We start from the raw sequence: 25,284 nt of genomic DNA, 5'->3' as shown, positions 1-25,284 counted from the left end.
GAAGATGGTTACCAAAAAAAAATTCCATCAATGAATTATGATTCTTTCTTTAATGATCCTGAATCGATCTACAAAAACTGACACATATACTAACAAGATCATGCTATTCAAAATGGATAAACTTTGGATTCAAACATGATGTGCCGAAAGACTCCGACCCCTAAAAGGAGAAGTTTATAACAACACCTGGAGAAAAAAAAACAAGATGATGGGAGACCAGAAGGTTATCATCATCTGCTTCTCCTCAAACACAGCGGCTGACACATTCCAGAGCAGATCAGTGAAGGAACTCAGCTTATCTATGAATGATCAGCCACAGGAGATCCGGACCCTAGGAGTCCTGAAAAAATGGGTCGTAAACCCATCACCCTTTTATTTCCAGGAATAAGCAGGGGTGGAACAGGAGGAGGGAGAGGAGAAAAAAAGAGAGTGAGCAGAGAAATGCAACAGCTGTTTCCCATCACATCTGCACAAAGACACGGCCATCAGCTCACAGACACTGCCCTGCGGAGAAGAGAGATGGACACAGGGTGGTGTGTGTGTGTGTGCGTGTGTGTGGATTGTCACGGTGGGGATGAGTGGTAGATGAAATATGAAGAGAGAGAGAGAGAAAGAGAGAGGGGGAGATAAAGCGTGTTGGAGTTGAGCTCAGTCGCTGAGTAACCTGCTCTGCATTCCCCTTGAGTGAGTCTTTCACTCCCTCAGACAGCTGAAGTTCCTCTCGCTCTAGCTCCCTTTTTCTGACACTTGGAACAAGAAGGGTCTGTGTGAGTTCAAAGATGAAGGAACCCAAAGGAAAGTGTGCAAGTGCGTGTGCAAATGTCCTCATCAGACCCTGCTACACCGTCAAGGCATGGCAGCCGCAGCAGAGAGGAGAAATAGGACACATCCATTTGAAGCTGAGCGCGTCTAAGAAACGGCACCTCCCACAAGAGACCGGGTTGTTTTTACATTTATTTTGAAGAAAAATTAAACTAACATTTACACATGAAGCAACTACAATAAATAAAATAATAATTAAAAAAAACTGTGGACTGGATGCACAAATTGCTGCCATGCAGAGTAGGTCGTCTTTCAGCAAGTCATAAAGATTAGGAAAATCTACTTTGTGAAAACCAACACACACACACAAACACACATGCACATCTAATTGGGTGTGAGGTCATCAGATGTGTTGGGGGGCACTGTTTCCATGGCAACAGATGAATTAACAACCCCAGATCCACAAACCCCCCCACCCTCACCCCACTCTGAGTTTCCATCTCCGGTAACCACTGGAGATGGAGACACACACACACACACACACACACACACACCGTTAGCAGTAGGTTTATCTCATTTCAGGTCACCACTGAGAGCAAATGGCTGATAGATAATAATGAATCAAACTGAGAGGAGATGAACGAGACTGGAGGTCTCCTGTTGAAAAACACACTAGAACACACAAACACACACATCTGCCTCTGAATCTCCCTCTCACCAGCGTTCAAAGCATTTGTTGACTGATAATGGCCACTAAAGTATACAAATGCTACATTGTTTGCTTTGATTTCAGTCTTTCTTGATTGATCTCTCAACCACAGAGAACTAAACCAAAATATTTACTTGCTAGTTCAAAGAGTCATTATTTAGAGCATCTATGATTTACATACATGCACATTTACTCACCAATGTAAACAAATAAAAGCTAATTAGTTTTACCACAAACTAATTTTAACCTGAAACCTAACAAAAACAGAAAACATTCTGCATTTATGAAGAATGAACAACAACTTTCATTTCTCAAACATTTTGTTTCCCAAATGCAAGTTTACACACACAAACACACACCACCAGTCTCTGTGCACTATTTAACCCTGTCTAACTCCATTATACTGCACTAAGTGAAGGTTATGGTCATACTGTCTCTCTTCTTTCCATCTGTTCTCATATCTCATCATTCATCTCTTTCTGCAGTCCACCTTTCCATGCATTCATATGTATTTATCCATACATAAATGCTATCAGTTCTGGGAGCTAACCACTATATGAAAGATATTTTTTTATTTTTTGATTATCTGTTTCACTCGGATGTATGTCACAATACGCAAAAAAAGATCTGTTGCTTCTTACATTACATCATGACTTGACAGTGAATTGTCATTCAAAACCCATTTAACTTTCATAATGTGATGTATCTCTGAGTGAAATGGGATATTTAATGAGGTAAAAAGTAGAGGTTGATTTTATCATACCGGCACTTATGAATGATTCACAATAAGACCAGGAAAGTGCATTAAGACAAAAAATAAAGTTAATTTTAATTTCACATTGACTTAAAATATCACCTATAGTCTTTGACTGCTAGCAAGAAACCACTGCAAATCTCCAAGTAGCTACTGCCAGGGACCCACCATGCACAAAGGTTTTCATTTTTATGGGTTGAATTCCCATCAAAGCAAAGGACCAAACAGGAGAAGGCAAGAAGTGATCTCAGCGAAAAGGAGAATGCCAAAGAAAGGAGATTTGTTTCATCTGCTCTCATTAGCAACGACATCAAATAATATCTCTCACACAAGGTGAGAAAAGAATAACCACGTGGCTCAATAAGGTTGTTTGCACAAATCCATTTCAAATGCTAAAAATCCATCTGAAAACGCATTTGCAGAACCTCTCACTGTGAGAGCTGCTTGTTTGTCAGCCACACTTACACTGAATGTTAAAATATCAATCTTCCTCTCTCGCTCCCTGACACCTCTCCTTCTCCATCATCCATCTCTTTATCCATCCGCCCATCTATTCATCCCTCTCTCCCTCTGCATCTCAATAAATAAATAAACACCAAGGAGAGAGCGAAGGAGACCAGAGAAAAACCAGGACCCTATAACCTGGGACCCACAGACTTCCCCCACACACAGACAGACTGACAGAGAGAGAGAGAGAGAGAGAGAGAGAGAGAGAGAGAGAGAGAGAGAGACAGGAAGGAGCAGTATTAGGTAAAGGAAGGAAGGAAGACGTTAGGGACAGAGGAAGAGGAAGATACAGATGTTCAGGAAAGAGGGGGTGGGATGAACCATGCATTGGGGGGGGGGGGGCACCGGCACTACAGTTTATTAATAATCCATATCAGATAAATCTTTCCACTGTTAGACTTCAAGGGGGTTTGCAGAGGGATGAAGACGAGGCTGAATGGAGATTTCTGCCCTTTTAATCTGCATCTGCCTAATCAAAATGCTCCAGAGCTAATCACTTAGTTGATTTAACATCCCTTGCTCACTGCTCCGCCTGAGGCTTTTTTCCTGTTCTTTTCTTTTTTTATTCTCTCACAGGCCCATGTTGCCCCCAGGGCTCGGTTATGGCATTGAAGAATCACTCACAAACTGAAAACAAACTTACAACACAAATATATCATGCTAGTCTACTCATACATAAAATATTGTAGCAGATGTTAAACATGCAAAGCTGCATGCAAATAGACAACAACTATACAAAGAAATCAGGCAAATTTCATATGAAAGTGAGAACTATGCCCTATTCACTCCGAAGGGAGTAGGCCGTCTCATTTGTGTTCGGCACAGCCTATATATAGACAGACAGTTTATTTTAAAACAGAACATAATAGCAAAATTATCTTTGGTCAAATAAATGCAGCCTTGGTGAGGGTAACAGACTTCTTTCCAAAGTCCAAACTTCTGAATATTAGAATACATACTTCTAAATACACATTAACAAGTTTTGGTGCAAACAATATACAAGAAAACACATGCAAGGGTGGTGCCTAAATTAGGTTCAAATTAATCATGAAGCTGTAACCAAAATTACCAAAAGCAAATTTTCTTCCTTGAAATTACTTGCATGTACAGCTTTACTGAGTGATTGAGTGGCTTACTTTCATTTAGATTGACCCTACAAGCAGCGTTCTCTTACAACATTGCCCTTCGAGGGCACCAAAATGCTATTATTCCCCATCGTAGCTTCTCAGGGAGCACAGAGGGCCAATAAAAAGGAGAGCATGGGTGAAAATTATCCACTGAGGGGTTTTTGAGTTTGAGGAACATTTTCTCCTCTCTTTATTCTTCTGTACTCTAGAGAGCAAAGGAAAAGAAGGGTGGATCCTCCGACACTGCCATATCATATCACTTACCTGTATGAATGGACATGGCTGAGAGAACAATGAGCGGCATTCTTTACTCTCGCTCTCTCTCGCACACATTTGTTTGGAAGGCAGTGTGATTCTAAAAGAGGTAGGGGGACAAACACAATGGCCCCTCTGTTCCTGCATGGTCACCATTTCATGTTCCCTTTACTCATCACTGACCAACTGAGCTGCGACTGACAGGTACTGTGTTACTGAATAATTATGTCATTTAGAGGGGAATTCGATATAAGAAATTTTTTTAAAATGAAATTTTAAAAATGTGACGATGCCAGCATTGTGATTTGTGATTGGCCAAACTGATCATCACTCCACACTCTTCACTGAGCGCTTATACAGATACACACGGGAGCGTTTGAAAGCTGCGTCTATCAGCGGATCCATCTATGAGCAGATATGTTAGGAATCCACTGATAGACATGGCTTTCAAACGCTCCCGAGTGTATCTGTGTAAGCACTCAGTGAAAAGTGTGAAGTGATGATCATTTTAGCCAATCACAGATATATCTGTTGAGCACGTGAACACAATGGCCAATCAGAGCTTTTTAAAAATCTGCTCAACAGCACTCAAAATGCAAGCGGGAAATGCTGGGATCATCACATTTTTACAATTTCAGTACCTTATTCAGGTTGAATATAGCAAATGCATCATCTACTATGAATTCACTGTTTGCGTCACAGGTGTAGCTGAATTCTCTCACTGACTCTTACAAGTATTTTGACCTTTAACTGAGTCACCAAATTATTTTCTCCATTGTTTTCACATGTGTGTTTCTCTCTTTCAACAATAGAAAAAGAGCTGTTTCACTGACTTAACCTTCATGAACCACGTAACGTGATAAAAGAGACAAGAGAAGAGAGACTACTGGGAAAAACAAAGAGAGGTCAAACCCAATTTTAAAAGAAATGGTGCGACTGGGAGCAAAAAAATGGACCTCTCTTTAGAGGAGAAGGCAAATGGCAGAAGGAAGAAAAGAACAAGGCATGACTGCATCCAAATAGTAAAGAGAAATAGACTGGTTGCATTTGAAAGAATGATTTTACATGAAAGGTAAATCAGGAAGGGAATCATGCCTGGGCTCTCCCATCATAATAATAACCGCAAACATGGCAGAGACACAGCCGCACAAAACTTACTCTGACTTGTAGAAGAATCAACTGTCCTGGTTTTAGAAAGCAAACTGGATTAAACTTCCAGCCAAAGTCCAAAACAATCAAAAAGAAACAGCGGAACAACAAAGCTGAGGAAGAGAAATAAGAAAGAAAGAAAAACACATGACTAGAGGAATAATGAGTCAGAGAAAACACTTTGTGTTCCACAGAAGACAATAGGGATGTAATGATTCACTCAACTCAAGATTCGATTCACAATTTGATTTTCTCACTTAATAGTTTTTTTTTTTTTTTTTTTTTACTAATTTATATATATTTTTTTTTACTATATATATATAAAATATAAAACTCGATTTGTTACTCACGCGCTACTGTCTGAAAAATTATCCGATCCGTGACCCCAATAAAACAAATCGAGTTAAATTTATTTATTTTATATAAATATATATATTAGATATATATATATATATATATATATATATATATATATATATATATATATATATATATATATATATATATATATATATATATATATATATATACACACACACACACATCTCTTTGGGAGAACAGTCTTAGGAGATTTTAATTTAGGTGATTCAAGCACTAATTCTTGGTTATTTTACAGTATTTCTTCAAATAAACTGACCTTATAAAATACTACAGAGAACATACACTAGCATTAAGCATATGTACCCAACAGAACAGGACGCAGGCAAAATTATCTTAAAGGTCACTGCTGTTTTTCTCTGACAGCTCGCTACATTGGGCATGCTAATGACATTAGCGTTCTCTGAGGAGCATTGTGCGGCTCACCCTTACAGGAACAACATAATTCAGCTCACTGTGACTGTACTGTAGTTACTGTATCTGGTCTGGAATGAGGCTGCACAAAAAAATGAGGCCATTTCTGGCTGGCTCGGATCCAGTCCGGCTTCCATCATGCCGTGGACTGGCACAACATTCTGCAGACCAGGTGCAAGGCACTCAGGAAGAGGAGGAGAGGAAAAGACAATGATAGACAAGGGCAAACAGGCACTAACACCAGCGCTAACCACAACTGAGAGCAGGGATAAAGAGTGGGAAAAGGATGTCAAAGTGGAAAAAAAAGGGCAGTGGGGAACAAAAAAAGCGAAAAGTAAATAATAAAAACAAGATAAGTCAACAGATCAGACATCCTCTGGAAATGAGGGACTATATATTTCAGAGCAATGTCAGTCCAACAGGGCAGAGGCTTAATGTCTTCAATAAGCCGTGTCGACTCGCAAGGGCATCGCTGGCCTTGCTGATCGATACGGGATCAATAGAGCAAAGCCTCGCTTTCTTGTCTGCCTCTGGCTAGCCAACTCCAGATGGACACGCTAAGGACAGTGAGAAAAGAGGGAGGTGGGAGAGGAAGGACAGTATCACAGTCACTTAATAAAATAGTGAGGGAGAGAAACGGAGGCTAATCAGAAGGAAGATTGTCATATGCTTCGTTGTAGACAGTGGTTTTAAATTTTCCCTCCTGTGGAGTGTAATGTAGCATAATGACAATTAATGACTAAAGACCCTTTCATGCCACAGATGATAACTACATCAACAGTTTTAATAATGGTTCTATCTGTATGAGAACAGGATAAACACCACAGCTATAAGGTCAACAACACAGGAAAAATATTCATTGGAATCACTTTCAGAATTATTTTTTCAAGCTGATGCATGCTATAAACATTTGACAGCTAAACTGAAACCAGTTGAGGTTCATTTTAGCTCTCCTTTCCAACCAATAAAAAGAGAAAGCAAAACCCTGATCACAGAAGTTACTTATATTTCACCCATCACTCATAAGACAGACACTGTTGTGTATGAAGCTTGTGTGTCGTATGAAGCTCTGCGGGGAACCCTCCAGTGTCTGCATTAGTCACACTGCATAATATGCAGAACTTTCTCATCTGTTGGTGTTTTTCATGTAAACGGGCCCTAAATCTCCATACATACTAATCCAAGTCATAACGTGTGTGGGTTAAAATGCTACTGCTAGACTGAAACTCTTTTAGCACTAATCATAATATAATGCAACTCCACATTGGGGGATTCATGTCCTTCGTATGCAGTTATTTGGAGGCACTGTTACCCAGCCAGACACGTCTTTTCACACAACCTCGTCTCTCCACACTCCGCTGTGCCCAGTGTGCGAGAGCGTTTGCATTGAGGAGTCCTGAAATCACTGGCATGCTAAATTCATGACAGCACAAGTGTGCTTTTAAAAAATCATCAGGAATCAAAACCACTTTCACTCCCCTTGTCCCTCCCTCTGTGAACCTCTCAGGACACACACACTCATTCTGCAAAAAGAAAAGAAGCCTTTCAGTCACTTCTTCATCTGATGTTTCTGCCTCAAATGATAAAGCATCTGCATGTGATAGAAACACTTGGTAGGCATGTCATTTCAACTTTGGGGACAAAAATAGGAAATTTTCTTTATGATACTGTTTGAAAAATTTACATTTTCTTTATGATACAGTTTGTTAAATTTGATAGGACAATTGTGATAATTGTTCAATTGTGGACAGTCTGTTGAATACTAACTTACATTCATGATTTTCATTTCTGGCCTTCCTTGGTTGTACAGAATAGAGCAGCCTGGACATTCTACTAAATATCTTCTTTTATGTTCTATGGAAAATGAAAGTCAGTGTGGAACATGATCCACTAAATTGAGACGGTTTCTATCAAGTTCATGACTAACCAGAGCTGAGTGAATATGGAGCCAACAAACCAGACAGAGGGGCTACAGCATCTTAAAAACCTTCAGGGTTGTGATGTTAATCATAAAACGAACTGGATGGCATTCTGTCTAGAGGGGCTGAACACTCATCATGTCCTATTCCTTTTTATGCCATTTGGCTTCTATTTTAAAGAGGGCAGATCTGTGGTCATTTTCCCTATGAGTAGACATGACCTACTATAGCAATCTGCCAACCCTTGACATTCCCACATCAAACTGGCAACCGCGTACCACTATTCAGACCAACTGGCTGCTGACCCCCGGAGGGTCACTGATCTCCCAGCATGCAATGGGACAGGGAGGTAAACTCGAGGATAACATGCTGCCTTATGTTTGTGCATGTGTCTCACTGAATCAGGTTTAATCTGCGTTTCCAAAGATCGCATGGCAATTTTAGAAGTAGATGGTAAACCACAGCAAGAGCAGAGCCCTGCTTTCTCATTCCTCCCTGCCACTTTTGTTTCACTTCTCACCATCTTGTTGCAGCCACAATGGTCGGTTGGCTTTCCATCACCAGGCGCAAGACTAAAATACAAAGTCCAATTAACTGGACATATCAGTCCCATGAATCTCTAATGCCATAAAAGCATTCTGAGATCTGACATCTGCTGAACCACTAAGAGCAGAGCAAGAAAAAGAAAGTGACAAGAATAGAGCGAGGCAGGCAGAAAAGAAATGCTCGAAAGAGCCTTGTCCTGTAAGTGCTTTGAGGACCAGTTGAGATTCATTTTAGCTCCACTTTCAAACGAACAGAAAGAGAAAATGCCATTCTGAAAATAACCCTGACCACAAAAGTTACTTATATTACATCTGTCCCGTCAGACTTTATTGTGTGCCAGCTCGGATATTGCACAAATCTTTGCGGGAAACCCTCTAGTGTCCGTACGAGTGCAGGTTGATGTTAATTAAGGTCAGTCATTGACTGCAGCAGATTGAATTCCCAGAGCTGCATGTCAAACACAGACTTGCAACAAGTGTTAAAAGCTTTGGTTCCCCCATCCACAAATCCTACAACACTCCTCCAACCAGAGAAACCAGAATGAGAGATCCACAATCACTGTTGGATCCCATCACCCCAAAAAGTCTTGTAACAGTCTCTGGACAACCAAAACTTCCTCCTTAAAAATAAAAGGCTCTTTATTGGCACCTATGGTTCCATAAAGAACATCCACAGAACCTTTCCATTGCACAAAAGGTTCTCTATAGTATAAAAGTTTTTTTTAGAATATTGAAATGTTCTTCACACTAAGAAAAAAATGGTTCTTTTAGGAACGGTTCACTCAAAATGTGAGGAACCCAAAATGGTTCTTCTATGCAAAAACTCCCTACTGGAACCTTTATTTTTAAGAATGTACTGACTGATAAACTTGTGTAAGAGTTTTCGGAGGAATGAAACATTTTTAAACCAATGTTCTGTCCACAGTCTGTCAGCTCTGCCCCTACTGCTACACCTCCTCCCACGTTCTTTCACCGGCTCAGACGCTAATAAACAGCATAGCCTTGAGGTCAGAGTGAGGAGGGGTGGGGGGGGAGATTTGAATACACCAATGACAATCATCTCTCAAACAAAAGTAAGCGGATAAGGATGGCAATGGATGCAGAAAGAAAGGAAGGGAGGGAAGGAAACAAGAGAAGATGTAAGAATGGAGGCTGAAAAGCTCAGTTTCGGTGCGACTTTTGTTTGCATGCTTCCCAGAATGTGGAACTGGCGGACAATGGAGACCCTCTCGCTCGTTTACTCAACACTTCTTCACTGTTTAACACACTTGAGCCAGCGCTGTCGCAATCACTGCGTGTGCTTGTTAGTGTGTGTCTGTAACTGCTGTGCTCACACAGTTTAGAATAAGGTCAGCTTGGCCGCCCTCCGCCTCCGTCATCATAGCAGCCTAACATTTTCGAACCCCCTCCTCCTAAACACACACACACCACTTGATGCATTCAGCCAGAGACGCCGCTACAATAGGCCCCCCTAACCCCGGCTTTCAATGAAAACACAGCGTCACTATGACAACAGGTTCAAGCATTTTTTGACCCGTGTTCACTAGGAGGGTATTATAACACAATCAGTAGCTTCTATTGTGCAGATCTCTGCTGCCTGTAGCCTACATTTCAGTCTGGAACTGGAAAGATGAACTGTTTTGCAATCATAAATCTAGCTTAAACCTGTTTCCTGTCTACATAGCTCTCAATTTCACAATGAGGTTATTAAAATAAAAATTAAAATAATTTTTTTTTTATTAGTGTTTGAAGTTGGTCTAATTGTTTTTAATACGCGTGCAATGAAAAGGAGTCTGCAGGGGCCTCCGAGTCAAACATACGAAACAATACCTTGACCCTTAAAATATTTTGCAACTGCTGTGTATAAAGGCAAAAGCTCCCAGGACACTGAACTAAATGGATGCGAAGGGAAGGGGAGGAAAAAAAGAAAACAAGGCCTGTTTATACTGTTTGCTTAAGCGAGGCAATCATGACCCCTTCTGCCGCTGCTCTGTTCATAAATAAAACAAATCCTTTGTTTCGTTATTCTAGTTCTTCTCCTGAAGTGCAGTTGATGTACTGTGAAATGGGCCCGGGCAGAAGAGGTCCAGAACATGAATAAGTTAAAGGAATTAATTGTTTTTAAGTTAAGACAAAGAACTGCATCCAATGATGTCACAAACCTTCGACACATCATATCCTCCTAATGCATAATGTCTTATATACAGATGTAGATATGCATACATTTAAGGACTCTATCTATATAAGGATAGATAGATAGATAGATAGATAGATAGATAGATAGCAAAAGTGTGAGCATATTGTTAAACATAAAATAAGTGCATCTTTTACAGTGTGTGTGCTCGGTTAGACACTCAAGCTGAGTTTTTTCATGACACTCACTCACACCAGCCCGGCTCTCTTGCTGTCAGCTGTAATGCATCTGCGAGGAGTGACACGGCAACTAAATAATTAAACTGCAAAGACAATGAAGAGCCCCTGAATCCACGATCAAAAGGAGCTACAGTGTGCGAGGCGAGGCGTGCAGAGAAATATGACGAAACAATTAGGAGTGACGTCAGCCTATGATATGAACAGCTCTGTAATATGCCGGTAAATTAATGACTGGCTGTCAGGCAAAATAATTAATTGAATAAAATACAACAAAACGACGCTCTGAAAGAGTCATTTTAATCTTTAAAAGAAAACGGTAAAATAATACCAAGTTGAAACACATTTAAAAAAAATAGTAAGAAACACCATGTTGCTTGCTTTTGTTGCGTGATAGATTGATTTATATTCATTTATGTCTCATCATCTGGAAATAATAGGGTGTGATGTGAAGGGAGAAAAGACGCCAAGGGCGTGAGGAACAGAGAGAAATGCGGTACGAGGAAGAGAGAGCACTGAAGGACGACTGGATAATGTCCGTAGTTTCGCAAACAAACACACCTGTCAACACGTAAGAGGAAAAAAGCGCTTCCAAGGCCACACCTAGAGAAACATGGCGCTTATCGAAACCAAACTCACACAATCGCCAGGGAAAAGAAACGAGATGAAAGGTCAGACAGGCAAAGTTATTTCCCCCATTCATACAATGAAACACTGTGTTAATAAAATTATTTTAAGATGAATATAGTCATGATTAATGTAGCCAGCTCGCGGCGGGAGAAGCGCGCGCACGATTAAGATATCCTGAAGGATATTTCTATCATGAGCGCTTTGGTTGAGTGTATCGATTAAAACTAAAAGTGAAAGACAACTAGGTATTTTATAACCGGCAACAATTAGTGATTCCTTTCACTATATCAACATCATATGATTTGTCTTACCTTGAATAATTAGGAGAATGAGTGCGCTTAACAGTCCTGACATGTTCATCGGAGAGAAGGGTGGACAGTCCACCTAACGTATAATAATTTGTCGGTTTTCCGCTTGTTGAACTCAGTCAGCTCAGAGTCGCGAAAAAGATACCAAAATAGTCAGATGGAGATTAAAAAAAAACTGCTGTGTGGTTCCTCTGGTTTTCTTTAAAGCTCGAGCACAGAAGTTGAAGTGCGTCGCTGTATTCAGCGCGTTCCTTTTCAGCCGGTTTACAATCAGGTGTCAAAACTCCCTTTTGAGTCGTATGAACAGGTGACCAGGAGAAACACGTCCTGCAGGTGAATAGGTATCCGGTGAGTGAGTTCGAGGTGAGTCTCAAACTGTCGCCCAGGGCTCGCACTCTGTTGAAACTCTGTCAGATGCGGCGCTCATTGGACACAATCGTGTGACGTCATGCGGCACGTCACGCTGCATTCAAAGCATGGACTCATTAAAGCCTCCTAAAAAATTTCAGAGAACGCTTGGGTACTTTCCAACTGGAGTTTTTGACCGTTGCACTCTTTTAGGTTTCAGGCAGCTAAACGATCATTTAATCCATTCGATCCATTAAGACAACTTTTGTCATAATTATTATTTGTAATATTGTAATGTAATGTAACAATGTTATATTTCTAGCCTGTTCAAAAAGGGCTTCATAATTATTTGTAATATTGTAATGTAATGTAACAATGTAATATTTCTAGCCTGTTCAAAAAGGGCTATTTTGTTATCCGTTATGAAAAAAAAAATTAAAAAAAATAAAAAAATTCCAGCCAAAGACATTTTACGGACTTCCCCGTTCCAGTACGTTTCAACATAACAATTAAAATAAACTGCTGGATTCCTACTTTTTCCTCTTTTAATTTTTAGTTTCGTTTCCAGTTGAAAGGAGATTCACTCAGCATGATGTTCCCGGAGTTACCGGGAATGCAAAGGAGTAATGAGTGCCAGAAATATTTTGGTTAAACGCTAGATGGCATACAGCAAAAAATACTGGGCATGCCCACATCAATATAGCGTAATTTTTCTCACACTGTACAACAATTACTATTTTTGCATTATTGTAAGAGGTAGTTTTAGGGTTGGGGTACGTTTAAACATTAATAAAACACAATCTAGGTAGAAAATGTAATTTATTGTTAGCTGCCGGTTTTTGCTGCATCCCTTCTAACCACAACCAAATATTTTGGGCAAGTCTATTTTCAAGTTTCAGTTTGTCGAGTTGTGTTGAATGAAGCTCTAACGCTCCCCCTGCTGGTAACATATACACTGCATTAGAGTTCTACAGATCTACATTTCCGACAGATCTTTCGTTCAGAAGTTATGAAGCAGGCTATTTTCCTCAGATAGAAGGCAAAACAGTGAACAAAACGAATAGGTCGCTGAAATAGGTCTGTCCTATATGAGCAGAAGTGCTTGATTATACCTCAGTAGTCACGTTCAGCAGGATATCTGTCACTTCCAGCACCTCATTAAAGAACCATCTCTCTCTTTATTCATTCTCTCTTTCTGATTGTTTGCACGGGGCCAATGGCACGTACAGTACTGCGACTCTCATTAGCTGCTTTGCCCTAGTTTGCTCTCTCTGAAGTTTCTCTTCCGCTGCTCATTTACCCCGTCCATCCTTTCTCCATTTCAGTTTTCTTCATTTTTATCTCTTTTCTTTAGACCCTCTCACATTCTTTAGCTCGGAGGTGATTAGGAGCTGAGCTGGTAATGGGACTTTGAGGTGCTGATAAGTCTGTTAAGTTTAATTAAAGACATTCACGGCGATGTAAAGACATTTAGCCAGAAGCTAAAGACTGAATTTCTGATTACATCTCTAAGTTCTTTTTCTTATGTTCTCTCTCTTTTTCTCTGTCTTTTCACAAGCAATTCCCACGGTCTGCTCTTGTCTAACGGTCTGCTATGTCCAGTTTTATGGATGACCAACTTTTCTTATAATTTCAGTTCTAAGTTCAGAGTTCAGAAATCAGCATATTTGGTGTTATTTGTACTTATATGTTCCTTGCTAACGCCAGAAGCAGAATTATGTGACTGCAGATAAAAGCATTGACTTATCTCACTAAAATTATATAGCTGCATAGAAATTAGTGTGTGTTCTGTTTTATCAGCCTCCATGTTTGTAATATAGCTTCCGTTTTTTGTATGTGTGTTGACATTTGTCGTGTTTATCAGCTACTGTCACATGTTGCTCTCAGCTGTCACTCCCCTTTTCCCGCCTAGTCCTTGTGGTCAAATGCAAGAAAAGAAGACATATTCTTGCACTATTTAAAATATGTTGCTTCCTAGCAGCACCATGGGAAAATATTTTCATGCTTTCATACTTATTTGTTCTGGTTCATGTTTCATCATCTCTCCACTCATGGCAGGTATGAATATATATATATATATATGTGTGTGTGTGTGTGTGTGTGTGTGTGTGTGCGTGTTTTATTATTATTATTATTATTATTATTATTAGTTTTTTAAATTAATATTTTATCTAATATATTGATGTGTAGATGTGTTTTTTTGTACACCCACCAATTTTTCTTCACTTTAGGTTGCCTGAAATAAAGTTGAACTTGAAAAATTATCTTTCCAAGTATAACTAATTGAATAAAATACCGAAAGATCAACTTAGAAGCACTTAAAGCGGTCATATGAAGTCATTTCAAGTTTTCCTTTCTCTTTGGAGTGTTACAAGCTCTTGGTGAATGAAGATCTGTAAAGTTGCAAAGACTAAAGTCTCAAACCCAACAAGATTTTCTTTATAAAAGTTAAGGCTGATTTATACTTCTGCATTGAAACTTCGCCGTAGGTTGTGCGTAGTACATGCAGGCTACGGAGTAACCTGATGTGCACCTCTCCAAAAATGTCACAGCGGGTCAAATCTACGTGGACCGTAAGTGCTGTGATTGGCCCTAAAACTGCTCGTTCTAATATGCCCCCACATGTCTATGTCATGATGTGGGAAGATTTGCATAACGCCGCCTAAATGTTCACACAAAGAAAGGAGGCATAACCTTTGATTCAAAAGAGGACATGACTAGAAATCAGTGGTTAAGTTGTATTTACAACACTGTTCCAGAACAGTTCAACCCAAATATTCAGATGTGTGCAGCACATTTTATGGAGGACTGTTTCCTGATCTTTTGGGGGGTGTGTTTGACTCTTAACTTTTATAATGAATATCTCTTTGGATTTGAGACTTTAGTCTTTGCAACTTTACAAATCTTCCTTATGCACCAAAAGCTTGTAACACTCCAAAGAGAATGAAAAAATTTAAATCGCATCATATGACCCCTTTAACAAAGAGAGACATGCAAAATATGCAGATCTGGGGGGTGTGAGGACTGGAATTGAGAACCGCTGGTGTAGATTAGCGCTTTTTGTTTGTCGTTTCTCCGATCACAAATGCAGATGTGGTTTTATGTTTACATGGCGCGATGCAACGCAATGCGTAAAAACCCAATATACGTCAATATAATCCGTAATTATGTTCCCACTTGATGCAACGAATGGCTCGTTTGTAATGGGTTTTATTGTTTTTGTCTTGTCTCGCCGGTGTTCTGACGGGGACACGCATCACAGTATGTCAAGGGACGTAACTTTTCTGTCACATGGTTGAGGCATTCAGCCAATCACAATGCACTGGATATCTGGCCAATCAGAGCACACCTCGCTTTTCAGACCGATGAGCTTTGTAAAAAAACAAGGAGTTTCAGAAAGGCAGGGCATAGTGGAGAAACAATAATGTACAGTATGTGGCTGTTTTGAACCTAAAACCGCATAAACACATTTAATTTCACAAAATACACCAAATAACGTTCTTTTTAGCAACATCATATGACCTCTTTAAGGGGGATTCTGTGTTATCTAAAGAACCACTGAGACACTAAATTGCATTAGGCTTATATTCATTGGCTGATTAACAGATAAGTGCAGCTTACAATACACAACAGGGGTTCTCAAACTGGGATCTAGAGACCCCCAGGGGAATGCAAGGGGGTTTAAGGGGATCTGCAAAAAAAATATTTTACAAAATTAGTAAATGAGTAAAAAAAAAAATTAAAATTTGTAAATTTTAAAAGATAGATTTAATACAAAGTAATTAATTATATTATTATATTATATTGTTATTTTTATAAACTTTTAATCAGTTTGCTTTCACTTCAGTACAGCATGAAAGGAGTATTTCACCTCAACATGAAAAACTGCTGAAAATTTACTCACCTTCATGTCATCCAAGATGTACAGTAGATGAGATGTTTCTTCATTGGGTACAGATCTGGAGAAATGTAGCATTATATCACTTCCGATGGATCCTCTGCATTGAATGGGTGCCGTCAGAATGACAGTCCAAACAGCTGATAAAAGCATCACAATAATCCACAAGTAATCCACACAACTCCAGTCCATCAGTTAATGTCTTGTGAAGTAAAAGGTTGCACTTTTGTAATTAACAAATACATAATTAAGGCTTTTTTTAAACTTTAAGCCATCGCTTATAGCCAAAATGCAATTCCGTAATAATGCTCCCTCCAGTGAAAAAATCCATCCTCTGTTGTCCTTTCACATCAAAACCCACTGACATTTTCGTTTAGAACAGTTTTTGAATTGCAATGGTTTGAAATTTAAAAAAACATCTTAATGATGCATTTGTATATTCCAAACAGGCAGGATTATTGTGATGTTTTTATCAGCTGTTTGGCCTTGCTTTCTGACGGCACCTATTCACCTTTTGTGAGCAATTGATGTAATTCAAAATTTTCTCCAAATCTGTTCCAATAAAAAACAAACTCATCTACATCTTGGATGGTGTGAGGGTGAGTACTTTTAGCAAATTAAATTTGTTGGGTGATATGATACAGTATGTTTTATTTATCTAAATGTAATGCATTTTCAGTAAAAGAGTGTGTGACTTCTTGTACCTAAAGAATCTGGTTTGTATAGGTGATTTGTGGAATCATGTGGTCGTGGTACGTGAGGACACGTCTGTCACCCTGTCCTGCTTTGATTCACCACCCACATCTTCTGTACTGGTTAGCTGGAAGATGATGACAATGAGGGAGGATCGCTGGTCATATTTGTTATCCGCCAACTGCATCGATGGACAAACAGATGGACGTAGCAGCAAAGTATTTGGAGGCAGAACTTTTGAGATCTCTGCAGATGCCTCCCTGGTCTTCAGGGCCGCAGCAGATGCGCAAGGACGCTACTCCTGTGTGATAGAACAGGATGACAAGAAGCTACAGGAGAGGGTTGTTCTTCTTGCCCTGATTAAATGTATACTACCCAACTGCACCACAACACATTCTTTATGTCTTGATGTGTTTGATATCCCCAGGTATTTTCTCCTTCTCTTTTGCAGTAACTGTCACTCCCACGCCCCCTGTCACAGTGGACAGTACTCTGAGACTGACAGCTCAGGTGTCTCCCTCATCCGTGGCTGCCTGGGGAACGTGGGTGTCTCCCTCGGGTAAACAGCTACATACTGAAATCTCCTATGGAACGGGCAGTCTGCTCAGCAAGCTGCCTCGCGTCACCAGTAAAGACAACGGAGACTATACCTGCAGAATCCGTGTCTATGGTAACAGTAGCAATAATATCTCGGAGCACCGGGTGAAAGTGACAGTGAATGGTGAGATTTTGAGATATTTTTTTAAAAACACAATAATCAGATAAGTTGCTTAGTCAATGTTATCTAATCAACTTGATTTAAAAGGGCATACTGTAACTGCAGCATGTGCTTATAATAAACAGAAAGTTAAAATAGTTTACATATACTGTAGTTACCATTCTTGGTGTGAATGGGCCTTTAGGCTTGAATTGTCTCAGGTTTTGATTTACTAAAAATTTAATTTAGCTTGTACAACAGTTAGTTCTGTTCCTCAATTTAATTTGTTGAGAGGCCTTCCATGTGTGCTGATATTAGTCCAAATTTGCTTACTCATTTCATTCACTTCTTCATACAGTGGACTGAAATGTCATTCACTGTAAAGGGAACAGAGTAAATGTGTGGGAAATTTCAGTCCAATCTTGTGATCTTTCCTGTTTCTGTCAGTAAATGCACATTCTATTCTGGGCATTAGTGAATTTTCAGGGATTCTTTCTGTAGGTTCTGCATCGTTATACTAGTAGGTGATGACAAGTGACTGTGTTAAGTCATTTGAATTATTCATTTAACGGATTTGTCAAATAACTGATTCATGAAATGAAACAAAACTGCATCCAAATGTGAAAAGACTGGTACAGTCTAAATTCACAGTATTCATAAAACAGTAAATGGAGAAGACATGGGATGACTTACTACTTTAAGTCAGATTTTGATGTGCGCATCCAGTTGACACTTTACTCTCCCATAAAGCCTTGCCCTTTATGACTGGATTACGTTTATACTACACTGATTCATATTATATAGAGCAATTTTTTTTTTTTTTTTTTTTTTTTTGTCACAAAGTGATGATTCATTTAAAAAAAGTACATACTCAAAGAGCTGTGATTTCACACACAGCCACAGTCTTTATGAGTGAGTCACTGAATCACTCACTTAACCAGTTAATTCGAAAACACTAATTCGAATTTTAAAACACAGTAAAGTTTTTTGGGAACTATTTTCACCGATGAAAAACAAAAATAGACATCAACTATATTATTGTGCATACATTTTTTATCAATATCTAATTCAAACAATGTTACAGATCTGAGACATTCATAAAAAAAGAGAATATTTCAGTTTTATTATAAACAACATTTAAATCTTTCTCTGTGTCCCATTCTTTCTTTTTCTCTTTCAGTGAAAGCTGTGTTTTCTTTCACAGACATCACACATGGTAATGTGTTCTTTTGCTACTGGAATACTATTGTGTATAAAATGGGATCTTATTGACATGCCTTTTACCCAGCAGCCTACACTAGTCAATGAATCCTAAACATTCTCCATCAGGCTCTTTTAACTCACTGAATACAGATTTATTTATTTTTTTCAGTTAAACTCAACATACTTTTTGAATGCTTGAATGATAACACAACAATAAACTTTTTTCATTTATTTGCCCCGAAGCAAACATGGTTTGTTCTTCACAAATGTTGTGTCACCACACGGTTAATCAGGGTTATTAAATCTGAGAGGAGAATGTTTCTGAAGAGCTTTCGCTCAGCTTAATAACATAATCCCCATTTTCATGCCTGTCTCGTTTCTGATATCTCCCCATATGACTTTGCTCTGGGACTTGTAATGTTCTATTCACTAGACTGTGTGAAGAACAAAGAGGCTAAAATGACTAGCAGCACAGTGGATTACTATGTGGACGGGATCAACCCAAATTGACAATACTGTATCACAGTCCATTTTTCACTTGATTGGCTTCTTTGGTTTTCTTTTAATGGTCTTTTGCCTTGTACTTTTGTTTCACACTTTCTCTTGTGCTGAATGAATCTCTATATGTCACTTTACCTTTTTTTGTAATCTCCGCTACCCTTTGTTCTCTACAGGAGACCCAAGGTCCTTGGCAGCCCTCTCTCGTTCACTGGTCACTCTAACTTGTCCTTCTGTCCTTGGTGACTATGTGTTGCTCTACTGGCAGTATCCTGATTCAAAAAGAATGGAGCTCATATACCAGTTTGACCGCTGGAGACAGAGCAACAGCAACCAGACCAAACCCCACCTTCATTTGATAGACCCCACCTCCCTGGCTGCTGCTGGGAAGTTCTCCTTCCTATTAAGCCCAGCCCTGAAGGATGGAGGACTCTACTTGTGCGAGGTCTTCCTGGATGACAAGGCTTTCAGTCAAGCTAACAGACTCAGTGTTTTACATGGTAATATTATTTTGTATCTACACTATGTCACAGCAACAGAGTGTGAGTTTTCCAATGCCATTTTGTGATATTACAAGGAATCATTATATTAAATCTTTAAATATTACAAAATTTGAAAAGGAAATTGGATAATTTGTTTTATGAGGGCACATGAATTTTAAAGAAAGTTATGTTCACAAATAAATAATTTATGATAAATCTTTAAATAAAAAAACAAATGTTGCTCAAGTACAATAAATGGTGATTGGCTTCCAAACAAATGCAACATCAAAGTATCAAAACAATATCAAAGTTTGAAGCTGTTTGTAAATTACACTACAAACATACAACTTTGTTTACTTCTGTGTGTTACTCTGCAACCACTTTGTTGGAACCACAACTGTTTCTGAGGAACTACATTGTTTGGTGGAAGAATACTGTTTTTATTTATATCATTACACTTTATTTGCTCTGCTTTATTCTGTGAAACCTTACTACGTACAGTATATGGATTAACTGTTTTATAAAAGCAATAAGCCCCATGAAGGCGTGGTTTACAGTGAATTTATAACAGCTAAGGGGGATTCGCGTCATGCCTAACAACACCCTTTAGCTGTTATAAATTCACTGTAAACCACGGCTTTAATATATACCTATAGTTTTCTGCAGTCAGTGATTGAACAGTGATGAACAGAACTACATTTAATAAGTTGTTATTTGTGTTTCATTTTGTTGTTATTTGAGTTAGTTCACTTAGAATCGTGCAGATTTGTGACCAAATAATTCGGACCAGTTTTCTTGACTGACTGAATTAATCAGTTCATTGAAAAAACTGAAAAGAAGTTGCAAAAATAATAACTAAATTTGTATTTTTTTTTCTGTTTTTTCTTTTCTTTACATTCATTATAAGTTTTTTTTATTTTTTTACCATGATTAAACAGTCATTATCAGACAATGCACATCAGAACACTCGTTCACTGATTCTTAATGTTGCATGTTCTTGCATCATTGCTCTTGGATTCATTTTATAATTGCACAGGCTTCTATCAATCACAGTAGTTCTGCATGCAAGAGTCAATCAGTCAGTGTCTTGACTTTCATCTTTCTCTCCTGTTTTTAATCTGATCTCCCCTGTTCTTACCTTAATCTCTTTTTCCCCTTGTGTCCTCCCCGCTCTCCTTTTTCTCACTCAGTTCTTTTACTTTTGTCTCTTCTTTCTATATATATATATATATATCACTCTCCCCTCCCTCTCTCTAACGCAATGTTTTTTAGTAGGCCTCATTACAGATCTCATTATGTGTAATTTCGCCTGCCCGTTGCCGCTGACAACTCTGTGGGTTGTGGCATTACTGTGGTAACCACTGAGCTCAGTTAGCTCAGGATTGATAGTGCTTTGAGTTTGAGGAGACACTGTGCATCAGTCACAGTCAAGCACAGCTGACCGACTACACCCGGCTGTTTAATGAATATATATCATTTTAACCCTTCGCATTCATTTCTCCTCTCTCATCATCTGTTTGTCTGTTTCACCCTCAGGATACACCAAGTCATCCCGCACCGCTCTGGATCTGAGTTGTATGTACTCTGAGCGATCTCAAATCAAATCTGTAAAGTGGTCATATGTTAAGAATTCCACTCGCTATCTGCAATCAGCTGCAGTTGTGGGCCGGATCACAACCTCTGTAGCGCTCCCTGTGACCCCTGAGACGGCTGGACAGTATGCCTGTACTCTGTATCTGAAAAATGGAAACTCAGTGCAATATATGTACACCGTCACAATGGCCAATATAGGTGAGGAAAAGTGTATTCTGTTCTTCTTTCTCTGTCTGGCATTTTTTCTTGCTATCTATTTCTTGCTGTAAATTCTCTAAGTCAAGGTGTCAACACTCACATTTAAAAACCTGAAAATGGCCAGACTGCAGGTGAATATTTCAATGAGTTATTTTTGTTCTGTGTGATAGACCTTCTGTGTTTCATTGAATTCAATGAATCTGTGATGAGAATATTAGTTAGTGGAATCATGTTGGTCACCGGGAAGGTCACATACCATAATGCAACACAATCATGTGCTAGTCCCTTGACCAATCAATTACATGAAACCCAACTCCTTTATAATGGATTGTTTAAAACATGGCTAGTGAGTCTCTGGAGCAGCAGGGTGCAGAAAATAGACCTTCTGCACAGTTCTGCTTTTGAAAAAGGATTGTTGCCTCTATGACGTTGATTTAAAGTGATGGTTCACACAAAAATGAAAATTCTGTCATCATTTACTAATCCTCATAAAAGGAGAAATTTTCAAGAATGTACTGGTAGCTCAGAACTGTGGCATATGTGAGACACTGCAAAAGATACAAGACACAAGTGCAACATTCAAACACATCCATCCAGCGCATATTTACATAGAAAACAATGGAAAAGCAGCACAGTGTAAATAAAAAAAAACATGAGACGCAGGATACTGGAAAAAATAATGCAAGAAAACGACTAGAGATGCAGTTTTTAACAGTTCAACTTTTAACTTTATTACTGTATTTTGAATGACATATGCAAGACGCTATAAAAGACACAATAGTAATAATCAGACATGTCTAGTGCAAGTTTACAGTACACAGAAAAACTATGGGAAAAAAATATTCTGAGTGGTCCATAAAAGTCTGCCCAAGTCATATGATAGCTTTGTCTGAGGAACAGACTGAAATTTAAGCCCACTTTAACATTTGCCCTAGCTCTCCTTAGTGAATTAGCTATGCCAGGCTTGTGAAGGAATCGTATTTTGTGTCAGACCTTTAAAATCAATCAACTAAGCTTCACAAAACCATTTCAAATGATTTATTCCCAAATCTGACATCCATGCTTCTGCCATTTAATTTATCAAAGTAAAAAAGTATCTTTTCAGTAAATTACTTAAATAATGAATGGAATCATGACAAAAAAATCAATTTCTAGTTTCAGATGCAAATAAATAAAAAAAATCACAAAACATTTTTATTATTTTTACACAGTTATATATTTTTTCCTGGAGTTTAAATCATGATTAGAGGATATTTCAAAACCAGCAGTGTCATCAAATATATAACATGCAGACAACAGTGAGACTGAGACCAGGTAGATAAGAACAACACCATTTAATGTTTGCATGAATGATGATGATGTCACCTCACCATATGCAAAACATTCAGTCAAAAACATATTTTGTTTATCTCTCTTCCTCATCCTCCATATATCTTCATCTTTCCAATACACACATTCAGGGATATTTAAATACTCATAACTTCATGTCTACTGTTGGTATAATTTGTTTCTTCCGTCATCCACTCTGCGTTTGCATGTAAAGTTACATACACTGTCCCATTATTTATTTATTTAGTTAGTTACTTAATTAAGAATATATAGATTTTTTTCCTGAAATTAATGAATTAATGTCTAACCATTCCTGTTTACTCTTTCATTACAGATCCAACCATTTCTCCAAGGCCTGCACTGCCACCTGGAGGTGAGTGTCGCTGTACACACACACACACACACACACACACACACACACACACACACACACACACACACACACACACACACTAATGCACACTCACTGATGGGTTACCTAACTTAGCGTTTCTTTTTCAGTCTTTCTCACACTCCCCCCAGCAGATGATTCAGCATCCTCTTATGTTTCCACCTTCTCATTCCTCCTGTTTCTCATCCCCCTGATTGCCATAGCTGTTGGGGTGTTGCTATGGAGACAGGGCTATTGCGTCACCCGTCGAAGTAAGGCCCCCCATTTGTCTTTTCCCCCCTGAGTCTGTCCATCAAAGATCTGAAGGCTGTCAGTTCACCCTGGCAGATGTTGATGGACAGAACAAACCACATTGGATTTGGTGTGATGTGATGTGTCTGTGTTCATGCAGGTGTCGAGCAATCACTGTCTCACCACGCCAAAGAGGTGGAGAACATCTATGAAAATCCTGATGATCTAAGACAGGTGAATTGAAATGCACAGCATCTATTTGCTCCCTCCACTTTACTGTTTCTCCTTCTCCCCCCTGCTGTATTATTTAATCTATTTTTAACACCCCTTCTTTCTTTCGTTCTCTCTCTCTCCTTGTCTTTCTTTCTCAATGTATATCTATCTCTGCTCTATTATTAAATCTATTTCTTCCTTCCCCTTTCTCTCCCTCTCTTCTCCCAGCAGCCACCTCCCCAAGGCACAGTCTACATGGTGAGTTATTATAGTCCTTCACAGGCAGAGCAATGAGTAATTTTGTGTGTGTGTCTTCCAAAAACCAGGTCCCAACATTTAACAATTTGTTTGACAGTGTGTGTGTGTGTGTGTGTGTGTGTGTGTGTGTGTTTGTGTGTGTGTGTGTGTTTGTGTGTGTGTGTGTGTGTGTGTGTGTGTGTGTGTGTGTGTGTGTGTGTGTGTGTGTGTGTGTGTGTGTGTGTGTGTGTTTGGCTTAGTTGTTGTTGTTGTTTGTTCAGTTCTGTCACGCCTGCATTAGTGATATTACCAGATGAACCCAATCAAACCTCTGCCAAACTATAAATCTGTGACATCTCTGCCCTTCTCATTCTTGTCTCTGTTTGTCTCTCTCTCTCTAGGATCTCAAGCCAACGGGTGAAACGGATGTATATAAAGAATTAGACTGGTGAGATATGATTGGCTGCGGGTGGGGGTGGGGGGTCGTTGCATGCATGTAATTGTTCATATACTCTCTGTGCATTAATCATCCTGCTAATGTTTTCCTTCTCTCTCTCTGTGTGTGTGTGTGTTTTCATTTCAGATACAACCAGTGCTGTGGTTGAGTTTATTAAACATATATAATATATATCGAGACAAAATAACTGTATTTGAAATAAAACTTAATGTAATGTGACTTGTGTCTTAACTTATCAGTTAACTGTTATTGTTACTAGTATGACACTCCTTCAAAAATTGTCACAAGTTTTCAGAGACTTTTTCTCATTTAATCTTTTCTTTCTTTTTCTTATCTTTTTTGATAGCAGTTTTATTGTAATGTCAATAATACTGCACTGTAAGAAAAATATGTGGGGAAAAGGGTTTAAAGTTAAAATAAGGATATTTTCAGTTTCAGACACGTCTTTTAACCCCAAAACACAACACAATACAATGCCATTCAAAATATGTGGAAAACACCTTTGAAATTGTATGTTATTTTGAAAATATCTTTTAAAATTTTTTTAAATTTAATCATAAAGCAATTGATAATTGGCCCTGACTCAATAATGAAATACTTATCCACAACACAATTATGAAAATGAATATAAAATACGTATGTAAAAAAGTATTATTTGTTAAATATAATTATTATTAGTTATAAAATACTGTTTGTTTATAAATAAAAATATATTTTAATGTCAAAAGTAGCTAATCGATCAATCGATTGATTGATAATAAAAATATGACATGAGAAAATAAATAAAACATGATCACATTTCATTTATTGATTGCAACATTTTATATAGCCTACCTTTTATACATTTATTTATTATAAAATATTTGTTTATAATACAAATATTTATTTAATGTCAAAATTAAGTAAATTAACAGATCATAAAATAAACATATAAGGACAAGTTTCAGCAAATAAAAATGCAATCAGACAGGTGAGCAAATGAATACAAT

General features: G+C 38.5%; 2 protein-coding genes across 5 annotated transcripts in view; one reads left to right on the top strand and one right to left on the bottom strand.

The window, feature by feature from the left end:
* LOC109070789 (nectin-2-like) overlaps positions 1–12,250 on the bottom strand; it is a 57,983-nt gene extending 45,733 nt beyond the window's left edge. The window contains exon 1 of one of the 2 annotated variants that reach the window (XM_019087296.2): positions 11,831–12,250. In XM_019087296.2, the coding sequence (XP_018942841.1) occupies positions 11,831–11,879 (49 nt within the window). In that variant the 5' untranslated portion in view covers positions 11,880–12,250. The remainder of the gene's footprint in view (positions 1–11,830) is intronic. The other variant, XM_019087295.2, reaches the window with a different exon arrangement.
* Positions 11,435–24,726, top strand: LOC109105872. 3 transcript variants are annotated; one of them, XM_042772064.1, is made up of 12 exons: positions 11,435–11,560; positions 16,800–17,132; positions 17,218–17,487; positions 18,644–18,679; positions 19,341–19,664; positions 21,183–21,437; positions 23,101–23,139; positions 23,268–23,408; positions 23,549–23,622; positions 23,830–23,859; positions 24,240–24,286; positions 24,422–24,726. In XM_042772064.1, coding segments are annotated over exons 1-12 (1,608 nt in total). In that variant the 5' UTR covers positions 11,435–11,502; the 3' UTR covers positions 24,423–24,726. The 3 variants fall into 3 exon arrangements, with proteins under 3 accessions (XP_042627998.1, XP_042627997.1, XP_042627996.1); XM_042772063.1 differs by lacking the exon at positions 11,435–11,560 and adding an exon at positions 13,899–14,233 and having other exon boundaries at positions 23,833–23,859; XM_042772062.1 differs by lacking the exon at positions 11,435–11,560 and adding an exon at positions 13,901–14,233.
* Positions 24,727–25,284: the final 558 nt, after the last annotated feature.

This window comes from Cyprinus carpio, chromosome A16 (assembly GCF_018340385.1).
Source record: "Cyprinus carpio isolate SPL01 chromosome A16, ASM1834038v1, whole genome shotgun sequence".
NCBI lineage: Eukaryota > Metazoa > Chordata > Actinopteri > Cypriniformes > Cyprinidae > Cyprinus > Cyprinus carpio.
This window is presented reverse-complemented; position numbering and strand designations above follow the sequence as displayed.